At 30.9% G+C, this 11,448-nt stretch overlaps 1 protein-coding gene across 1 annotated transcript; it reads left to right on the top strand.

Annotated features, from left to right (window-relative positions):
- Positions 1–4,894: 4,894 nt before the first annotated feature.
- LOC114377126 (lipoyl synthase 2, mitochondrial) lies at positions 4,895–8,648 on the top strand. The gene is made up of 4 exons (XM_028335528.1): positions 4,895–5,364; positions 6,526–6,737; positions 7,302–7,681; positions 8,171–8,648. The coding sequence occupies exons 1-4, from the start codon at positions 4,931–4,933 to the stop codon at positions 8,279–8,281; spliced, it is 1,137 nt and encodes a 378-aa protein (XP_028191329.1). The 5' UTR covers positions 4,895–4,930; the 3' UTR covers positions 8,282–8,648.
- The last annotated feature ends 2,800 nt before the right edge of the window (positions 8,649–11,448 follow it).

The raw sequence follows: 11,448 nt of genomic DNA, 5'->3' as shown, positions 1-11,448 counted from the left end.
TAGTGTCTGTGTCATGTGTGATTACATGGTATATACTACTTGTCATTAAATTGAACAAACGAAGTATCCTTTTCAGCATTTATTAGTTGTTATGTTAAGATTGTGTCAAATTTATAGTTTCCGCCCAAGTGATAATGTTTTTTAACAAAGTAATATAGGATTTAAATTCTGATTGATGTCAGTGGTATGATAAAAACATCTAATGTTTTTAATAAAATTCATCTTAAATTTTTTTTACAATAATATTTTATATTTTTACACACGGGTGTTAAAATTTTAATTTTTAATAGCTGTCAAGATCATATTGGAGGGGAAAAAATTAAAGTTTAATTGTATTTTTTATTGGAAAGTTTAATTATATTTTCAATTTATAATTGTTTTCACTTTTTTTTACTCTTTTTATCTAAAAATTATATGTTTTAAGTCTGTCAAAAAGAATTCTATACTAATAAATTTTGTTTTAATTCTCTAAGTTTTCACGATATAAAATCGTCACATAATAAAGAGATAAGGGTTAAAATATAATAAATAAATAAATTATTCAAATAAGAATTAAAACACACAGGTTTTAAATTTAGAGAATAAAATAAAATAAAAACTTGATATAGGTACAAAGAAAAAGATAATTGAACATCCGAACCCAATTTTAAAATTGAAGGACTTAATAATCAGGCATGATTCTTTATTGTATAATAAAACCGTGTTAAAAAAATTTAACGTTATTGTTAAGGAAATGTTAATAAATATTTTTACTAAGTCGATAAAACGTCTCATTTTTTAACTAAGCGAATTATATTAAATATTTCTTAAATAACATTGTTAAAATATTTGATAACGAGACGCTTACTCTTGTTAATTAACGTTAATTACTTTTTCTATCATTATGCTGTGATGGGGCGCTCATGTTAACGTTAATAAGGTGATGGAGATTGGAGAGTGCCTTCACGTGCCATTGCTCCGCGTGACCTTGATGATATTGCCAAATTGCAAGGGAAGTTCTTAGTATTTTTTGGACTTACAAAATACTACAATTATTTACTGTATATGATTTTTAGTCGTATAAATTGTCTACAAAGGGTCTCTTGCTCAATTCGGCATCAACTATTATAATTTTTTTATATTTATCTTTAATTTTTTATTTTATGAATAGAAAAAACAGTCATATAAATTGTCTTAAAAAATAGTCATATGAATTTCTACGGAAACTACCAAAATAATTCTTAAACTAAATAAAATTAATTCAAAAAAATATTTTTTCTATTTTAAAAAAATACATTATTAATTATATTATTTTATTTTTATTTATATTGACCGACAATTATGCAATTAATCATACTTGCTCACATCTTCTGATTAACTTTTTATATTTATAAATATATTAAATGTTTTAAAAATGTTTTTAAGCTATTACATGTATTTATTTTATTTAATATTTTATAATATTTATGAAATAAATAAGGAGAAAGTCGCATTATTGTTATTCCTCCCAAATACTTTTATTTTTTCACACACTATTTTTAACATTTTTTCTCTTAATAGAAAAAATCCATGTGAAAATTGAGATAGTACTATGAATCTTAATTATTAGATTTCATCTTAAAATTAATTGACATTAAATAAGGTTGTCTAATATATAAGTCTACTCTAATATTATATTATATTTGATCTTAAAATTAATTGATATTAAATAAAATTGACCAACAATAAACTGAACTCTAAAGATTGAGGCATAACAAATGATAAGAGAGCTTAAAATCATAACAAATGAATGCGTAGAAAATACTTGTCTAAGAGGATATACGCGAGAAACTTAAGAATATAACGTTTTGAAAACAGTGATTTGTGTCGGAGCCGCCCGTTTCTCTATGGACTATGGTCTTCATGTGTTGGACTCAATGAACAATGATTGTTACCGGCTTCGTGTCAGTAAATTAATAATACCCACTGAATTTTATACGATATATCTGCATATTTTTGTGTAAGAACTAAGAAATGACAATATAAAGTAGGTGTATTAAATTATACTGTAATTTATAAGTATATTTTTTATTTTTCAATTTTATAAAAATAGTATGTTTATATATATACATATATATATATACATATATATATATATATATATATGTTATACTATTACTTTAATCTAGTATATGTTCGCATGAAAAAATATTAACTTTATAAAGTATTTACTACTAATAATAATTCAGCAAAAAAATAATATATGTAATTTTCATTAGATATATTCAAAATGAAAAAAATTATATTATATTTTATTATTATTAATTTTTTTTATTAAAAATATTTTATATCAATGATGATGATGATAATAATAATAATAAATTAATCAATCAAAATATTCATTGCATTTTAAGCATTTTAATTTACTTATGAATAGAAAATTAAATTTATGAAATTATCCCATTATCTTGCCAGGTTATTTGTTCTTGCTCAGATGTTAACAGTCAATGGTAAATATCTTGAGAAAAATTTGGACTATCTGAAATAAAACAACAACTATTAGCATAGTTTCCACATCAATAATAAATGAGAAGAATAAATTCCACGTTAATTTATTTTGGAGCTCTTTTCTACAATGATATTTTCTGAAAAATCTACATTTGGAAAAAGTTTTACACGTTCAGGAAGAAAATAAAAGAAAAACTATAGTCTTACAAGAAATGTATAATAATTTATATAAATAAAAGAAATAAAAATGAAGGAAATTATGAAATAAAATATATAATGTAATGAAGAAATATAAGCAAATATTATATAAATTATTATAATTTTATTGCATATATGATCCAAAGACCGTGAAGTAAAAGGAAAATTAGTTTGGTAGCTTTCAAGGGTAAGAGGAACGAAGCATCGAAACGGGGAAAAAATGTATGTCGAAAAGCTGGGTTGGTGTTTTTATCTACCTCAACCATAGCTGTCATTCACCATACCGAATCTCTGCAATGCACACGATTCTATTTTCAATTCCAAGGAAAGAAATCAGACAAATAAATCATTTTATTTTCTATATTTTGCGTAATTCATTGAAATCGACTGTTGGAACTATTTTTCTTTCTGTTATATATAGAAACTTATATTCAGATAAATTGTTAAACGCTGGTACATAATTGTTTTACTAACTGCTGTAAAGAAAAAATTGTGTGGCTAACAAATACGCAGCATACAAAACAAAAGAGTGTGTTAAAAAAAAACGGATAGATTGATTTGATTTGTAAATTACATTTTGTGTTTGGGGTATAAAAAATTTGGACAAATGATCATATAAATGTTGTTAGACAAATTATACTCCTAGAGGTAAAACATGCATCTTCCATGTCTTTATCTTCCAAACCTATAGCTTTCAAAATTGTGGAAACATATACCTCCTTGAAAACACTTGTTCTTAAATGGAACTCAAACCCACTAGGATATATACAACATCTTCAAAACTAGATTTTGGAATGTAGTTCAAATGGAACCATAATTTTTGTGACAAGAGCTCACATAAAGAAAAATATTTCCAGATAGATTTCATTTGAAGCCATTGGCCAAAAACAAAACACAACAGTTTTATGAGTTCATTTTACTATATTAGAAGTCATTTACAATTAAGCAGTATCGGGACCCCAACTCCCCCTCAATTACTACCCATTCAACAATATCCAAATTCTTAGAATTTTCACATCGTCGAAATATGGAAAATAATCGAACAATTCATGGATGATATATTTCAAAGCGGGTTCTCATATACTTCTCAAGATTGTTCCTCCGATGATAAGATTTTTTTGGACCAATTTCACGAATTCTTCCTCCATAAATAAATGAAGGATTTCAAACCATTGCAAAATGAATAAAGTTGGAAGGACTGACACTTGCAATTGATCTCTACTTTTTTTTTTTTTCAATCATCTCTTTGCCATGGAAAAAGCACTTTACAGAGTGACAGTTTGAAATTATTTTTCAATATCGTTGCAGGATTATCAAGAGTTGATCATGGTCAAGAGGCGAGAGCACTATCTTATACGTAGTATATACTGACATCAACCACTTGACTTTTTCTTTCTCCCATAAACCACTCTTGACAAAAAATGAAACTATTACTTATAACACTCAATTAAGAATTTTCGAAAAATATAAATTATTTGAAAAAAGACACTTGTGTGTGTGTAAACATAAAACGCAACACCTTTGCATTCTTCATATGGGAAAAATGGATTGAAGGAACGTGAAAAGCGAACATTTTCGTCCCTTTTGGCATCCGAATTCCAATGAATGCCGAAAAAGCCCAAATCCAATGGGCATCTTTGACAACAAGAAGACAAATTGGCCACCGTTTTAAAAAGTGTAGAGTTATACGCGAAAACATTTAGTCATTGTTAGATGGCGGTTTAAACTTTAGACATTGGTTTGTGTAAAGCGCCAGCAGTATTGCATTTGCATGTTTTATGTCCTTGTCAATGGATATATTGTTTTTCTTGATGAATAAAAACAAAACATAGCTCATTTTACAATAACATTAACAACACGAACTCATTATCATCTTAGCTAATGACATTTTTGTAGAGATGACAGCTATATATTTTATGTAGTGTGAATTTTTTTATTTTTAAATACAATAATAACAATGCAGTAAAAAAATATTGTTCTATGTTGTATACTTGTAATGCCGTTTTTTCATCCCCTTTATCCAGTTTGAACTTACAAGTCCACAATCCGTAGAGTATTTGAGTGTGCATATTCAATGAAAATGGGCCGCTATTGTAATATAGGCCCATAGTGTAAAATAGTTGGGGCAACTTGGCTCCAAGCAACGTTCAGGCCCATATGGAGCGGGGTTAGTGTGTGTGTGCGTGTCGCGTGCATCTTCATCCTTATGTTTTTTCTCTATCTCCGTTGTGCGATCGATCTGTGATTGTCCGAGAGAGAGAGAGAGATGATGATGCATTCACGGATCAGAAGCGTCGCCGGAAACATCAAATGCGCGGCGAGACTCTTCTGTTCATCTTCGACGATCACGCCGGCGGCGGCGCCGTCGCAGCTCCCGCAGACTCTGGCGGGTCTCCGAGCCCGGCTGGCGGAGGAATCGCCGTCGCTGTCGGATTTCGTCGCGCTTAAATCGGACAGCGCGTACTCAGTGGAGGTCGGGACGAAGAAGAAGCCGCTTCCGAAGCCGAAGTGGATGAAGGAGGCCGTTCCCGGCGGCGAGAAGTACGTGCAGATAAAGAAGAAGCTCCGCGAATTGAAGCTCCACACGGTTTGCGAGGAGGCGAAGTGCCCTAATTTGGGGGAGTGCTGGTCCGGCGGCGAGACAGGCACTGCCACCGCCACTATCATGATTCTCGGCGACACGTGTACTCGAGGTTGCAGGTTATAATCCAATCATTTCGTTTTATTTTTATGTATTTGTTTACTTTTTCTAATTGTTTGAGTTGTTTACACTTTCACACTATGGAATGATGAGTTGAGGTGAGTGGAATGATTCCTTTCATCGGATTTAATTTCTCCAAAGCGAAGGAGTGCGCTTTAGAGGATTAAATGTAGGTATAGTCGGCTGAGATTGTAACAAAATACATGTATGTCTTACAATTTGGGTAACTCAACTCCAAAAGTTAGCTCTCATGAGCTGAGGGTTTTACTTGTTCCTCCACTTATATACACTATTTTAGTCATATAATATAGTTAGTTAATGTAGGATCTCCAACACATCTCATTCACATTGAAGACTGGACATCTTGAGTGTGAAGTTTGTAGGACGGGATATCTTGAGCATGAAGTAAGTTTGTAGGACTTAATATTTATAGCGTTCAGTTTGAAAGACTGAACATCTGTGATTGGTTTGATAATGGTCTGGTAACATGTGGTCTGATAGGCCCAACAACAACCACTAAAATAGGCATTGATACAATCTTAGAATTTAGATTCGGAAGTATAACAAACTTTTATGTTGTTAAAATGCTAACTTTAATTTTCTAATCAATAACTAAAATTGTACTCCCTGTCTTTTAAAGTGTACTTGTCTCACTCTAGAGGAGCCAAATCCTCTTTTATCTAGTTGTTAGCTTGTAGTTATGATCAAATTGTTATGTTAATTAAAAGGAAAATAATGCTTATGTCTGATTTTAATCTGTACTGCCTTATGTGATTTTTTATAGGTTACTAAAACATGGGTTAATTACACACTGACTTCTCTTAAGGGTAGCCTTGTTACACTTGGCATCCTTTTTGTTTGGGAAATTACACACAGCCATAACTTTGTGTACTTCTGTAATACCTACCCTTTTTTATTTGAGAAATTGCCCCCACCTTGCCTACTTTATGTATATTTCTACACTATTTCTCTTTGTAAATGAGAAGGTAAGAAAGGTAGGTGTAATTTCCCAAAGAAGTATTGGATGTAATAGGAACTAACTTCAGGGGAGATTAGTGTAATTACTCAAGACCTGTTATAGACTTACAGAGTTATAGTTGCACTTGGAATAGTTTCTTCACTAGTTCACTTCAATTTAATTATTTTATGTCAATTTTCAGATTTTGTAATGTTAAGACATCCAGGACTCCTCCACCACCTGACCCTGATGAGCCCACCAATGTGGCTGAAGCAATTGCATCATGGGGCCTGGATTATGTGGTTATAACGAGTGTTGACCGTGATGATTTACCTGATCAAGGGAGTGGTCATTTTTCTGAAACAGTGCAGAAGCTGAAGGCACTGAAGCCAAATATGCTGATAGAAGCCTTAGGTATGCATTTGAATATTTGTACTTCCTGAATATTTGCATGAACATCTAGTTCTATCAAATAGCAAACAACCAAGTCTAATCCTGATAGATGGGCACGTAGCTCTATTTGAAAAATTGAGCATTTTTATGGTTTGCAGTTATAGTTAGGGGATAATGGATATGAAAGGAAAGACCATCTTTTGTTTGTTTGTTTCAACTGTAGGTTGCAAGGTGAATTAGGTGGTACCTATATTACTAATTCCCTATGCAGTTTTTGTTGATGAATTCCATACACATAGTTTTATTATTGAAATCGGTTATTTTAATTGTATGAATTTTAATAGAATTAAAAAGAGATCTTGTTGATAGAGCATGGAGAATAAATTTGGCTTGATTTTGTATTTACATTTTACATATTTTTTGTTTTAGGTTTCAGTCTGAGTATATATTTGTTGAGATGGATTATTATCTAGGGGATGCTACTATGACAATTATTATGCTAGTATGCTTAATTAAAAATCTTTTTAAATACAGCTTCACAAATTTATTCCTGTGATGATTGTTGCACTCTTTTTATTGTTACAGTTCCAGATTTTCGAGGAGATGCTGACTGTGTAGAGAAGGTTGCCAAATCAGGATTAGATGTCTTTGCACATAACATTGAGACAGTCGAAGAGCTTCAGAATTTTGTACGGGACCATCGCGCTAATTTTAAGCAGTCATTAGATGTTCTAATGATGGCCAAGGAATATGCGCCTGCTGGAACACTTACTAAGACTTCAATAATGTTAGGTTGTGGGGAAACACCTGATCAGGTTGTGAAGACAATGGAGAAGGTGAGAGCGGCTGGTGTTGATGTGATGACATTTGGTCAGTATATGAGACCTTCAAAGCGCCATATGCCGGTATCTGAATATGTTACCCCAGAGGCCTTTGATAAGTATCAGAAACTTGGCATGGAAATGGTAAGTCTTTTGTTTGTGTTTGAATTAACATATTTTGGAGAAAGAAATAATCATTCTTTTTGTGGGTTTGTGGGAGTTATTGAAAAAGAAAGCAGTTGTTTCTCATAAGTAATTGGTTACCAAAGTAATTGTCAGAATATTTGACGAATATCTCATACTATCAATATTTTATCTTATAGAATATTTTGAGCACCTTAAGGATTAAACTTTCTAATCCATGGTAAATTCAGACTTGTCATTCCCTTATTTAATCTTTAGGAGTTAGCACACCCCAGTGGCTCCTGCCAATAGCAATCTTTATCTAGCAATTCATCTGGCATCCTATACATCAAGCGAGTGTAATAATGGCACATTTCTCTCCTTTTAATTGCTGCATCCAGCATCATGATGATTTGTGGAAAAAATGTATTAATATAAAAGCTGCATACTATATTTAATTATAGCTTGATCATGTGATATGAATGACGAATAATTCTACTTTGTATGTAGGGCTTTCGATATGTGGCATCTGGGCCCATGGTGAGGTCATCATACAAGGCAGGTGAATTCTATATCAAATCCATGATTGAATCAGATCGGGCCGCTTTCCCTCAAAGCTGACTTCTTCTTGATCCACCATCATTTTTGTTATTTACACACTTCAATGTGCATTATATGTAAGGAGCGCAGGCTTACTACATTGCTGTTGATGCTCATGCCACGTGTAATAATCAGTAAAAAGCTATAAACGGGCATAAGCTGTCTGCTATTTTTTTCACTGCCTCCTCCCCAACCCAAACACCCATGAGTGGATTGGTTGATTTATTTAGAAAATGCAAATTTCAAAGGTTGATTGTATATGTTCTCATTTACGTTAACTCATTTTTCTCTATTTAACTGGTGCTAACTTACACCAGCTGCTGTAGTTGTTAAAAGTAATAAGTGTTTACCTCTTATTTGAGAAATTGTTTAAAGCTGTTGATTTTAATATTGTTGAAGTGTTTACTCAATTTGGGTTTGTTTGGTGGTTGACATTCAAACTTATCTCACTGGACTTGAATTTTGAAGTGGAATTGGGTACTACTTTATAGCAGAGTACCACCACCAAGAGCCTATATAATATAACTCTGCTGGCAAATTGTCCTGAATCCATGTGTAGTGTTTACCGTTACAATCATCTGGTGGATAGCCTGGAAGAGCAGTGAGGTATTCTTTTTTTGGGTTGTGACTTGTGACAGGCTGGCTAGTGTCTGTCTCACAACATCCTGTGGGGACTAATGGTTAAACTATTGAAAGCTGGAATACTTTGAGCAATTTTTGGCTACGATTCATTCCTCAACCAAATAAAAACCTGTTGAAATATGGAAAGTTTGGGGGGTCCCTTTGGTACTTTATGGGTTTCTCCGTGTAAAATGCTTGCTCGGATAATCTGGGTGGGGCTCTGGTCTTGATTGTCTATTACTACTACAATTGAAGAAACTGATGTTGATCAAAGGAACGGGGGGATCATTTGTTTCATGTGTGAAACTATCCTCCAAGTTTTGTCATTAGCAATCATACAAGAAAAAATTGATATCACACTTTAACTCAAAATCTTAAAGTTTAGATTCATAAATTTCTTCTTATTTATATAATATTTAACTTTTTTATTATTACGTACTCCAACGTTCTTAACAAGTTAAAGTGACAATTGTTTTCTTATTTTTCAGTCATGATTATTGTACCCAAAAAATACATATATATGACATTTTATAAAAGGTGAATGTTTAAGACTATTATTGGGAATTAATTTTTCAATAATGGTAATAATATAGTGTATCATTTTCATATTAAATTTTGCTTGTCAAATTTTGATTTTATGTAGATAGAAATTAAGTGAAAGCATAAGTATCTCGAGTTTGAATATTTAACCTTTCCACAAGTATCGGTACGAGAACGACAAGTATCACTGTAAAATATTTTTATTTTGGAGATGAGGCTGACAAGAACAAAAAGTAAGATCTTTAAACTTAATCGTATCAAGGTTTATTCAACAATTGAGAGGATTTTATCCCTTAAACTTAACATTCAGTATGAAGTTTTTGTTACAGGCTTTACTTACTAGATTTAGATATGGATTAGGTATCTCTATTCCCAATCGTTTGTCAATCTCTCTAATTTCTACATATTTACAAATTATTCCAAGTTTGGGACACTACAAATTTGTCCACAATGACATCTAGAATATGTGTTTTTTTTTTTTTTTTTTGTAAAATCTGGATTTGGCACTCTATAAATATTATAAAAAGATAAACGATATAAAATATGTTCGTGTATGCATAGAGATACACAGAATTATTTCTATAGTATTAACATAAAATTAATTCAAAGCTTACAAAAACATTTTCAAGAATGGTACGCAAAAAACCACCTAATTTTTTCACGTATTCATAGCTTTCTCTGTCTATTCGTTTTGTTCGTTTAAAATCAAATTACTATATTTCTCAATTGACAATTCGAAAGGAGTACATGTACACCTTTCTTTTTCTTACGTTCTTTAGCAAGACATTGACAGCCTTGCCCAGCATGTTTCGCTTTTGAATAATCTTTTCCCATTTCTTGCATAAACTTTTAGAATTGCCTTTTGAATTCATCCTTTTCAGTTTCTTTGCATTAAATTTCAGAATTCACTTTTGAATTCATCTTTTCCATTTTCTGAAAAGAAAAACTTCAGAATGTTTGGGACGGGGAAAATTTACGAGATTATCACGGTGAAATCTAAATTACATAAAAGTGTCCAATGATTATGCAAGAAACACTACTCAATCCGCAAAAATAAAATTAGCAGAATAAGTGTTACCATTTAACAAAATGTGCAAAAATTAAAACAGCATTAAAAACTATATTTAATAGCATAAAAATATTACGAGTAATATATAATATTTAAATCTTCTGAAAAACTAGTGGTCTCACACGCACGCAGGTCAGATTGATAATCTACTTATCTCTTTTGTTCACCGCATAGCATTCGTCCATTTCGAAGATTTGGAATTTGAATTCTTCCCAGTTAAAGTTGCAAAAACAATTTGAAGTTTCAAAATATACTTACTTTCTTTTAATAAACCCAACACACGAATAGAGTTTTATAAACACGGTTTATGAATTGCATCATAAACTAACTTGAATTGACAAGCCATAGCACATAAATATGTTGTCATAAAATGAATTCAATATCTAACCATTACTATAGCAACATAAAACTTATTTTTTTAATAATTTTGATACTTATAAATTACTTAAATTCTTAGCGTAAAGATATGGGAATTTTAATAAGTTGTTATTTAATTCAGTAAAAAAAATGTTATTTAATACCTATTGAGAGAGAAATATAAGGGAGAGAAACATAGATATAATAATAACAGAAAAATAAAAAAAAGTAAATATTAATAAGGTATTTAAAATATTTAGATCTTCAAAAATACTACTTTAAATATCTATTTATGAAAACTCTGCAAAGAACAGCTAGGTGCCTAGGTCAAAGCTTCAAATATTAATTCCATAAAACAGAACTATAAATATTTTTTCTACGATTTAATACAATTTTATATGTGATGTTTATAAAATTATAAACTTCTTCTAAAAAAATAAAATTTATAAACTTATATATGTCTTATTGAAAACAATGCAAGGCGATGCTTCTTTATTTTTGCTAAATAAACTTTTTTTTCGGTGCATTCCAAGGCGATACTTTAAAATTGCTTTATCTTTCTCGTAAAAAAATAATAAAAAATTGCTTTATCTTTATTTTT

Source organism: Glycine soja, chromosome 11 (genome assembly GCF_004193775.1).
Source record: "Glycine soja cultivar W05 chromosome 11, ASM419377v2, whole genome shotgun sequence".
Taxonomy (NCBI): domain Eukaryota; kingdom Viridiplantae; phylum Streptophyta; class Magnoliopsida; order Fabales; family Fabaceae; genus Glycine; species Glycine soja.
Note: the sequence above shows the minus strand (reverse complement) of the source record. Positions and strands in the feature narration are given on the sequence as shown.

Excerpts from the sequence above, each read along its gene's own strand:
- LOC114377126 (XM_028335528.1), top strand. The coding sequence starts at position 4,931 with ATGATGATGCATTCACGGATCAGAAGCGTCGCCGGAAACATCAAATGC. Across the intron at positions 5,365-6,525 it reads ACGTGTACTCGAGGTTGCAG|ATTTTGTAATGTTAAGACAT; the intron begins GTTATAATCCAA and ends GTCAATTTTCAG. Across the intron at positions 6,738-7,301 it reads TATGCTGATAGAAGCCTTAG|TTCCAGATTTTCGAGGAGAT; the intron begins GTATGCATTTGA and ends TTATTGTTACAG.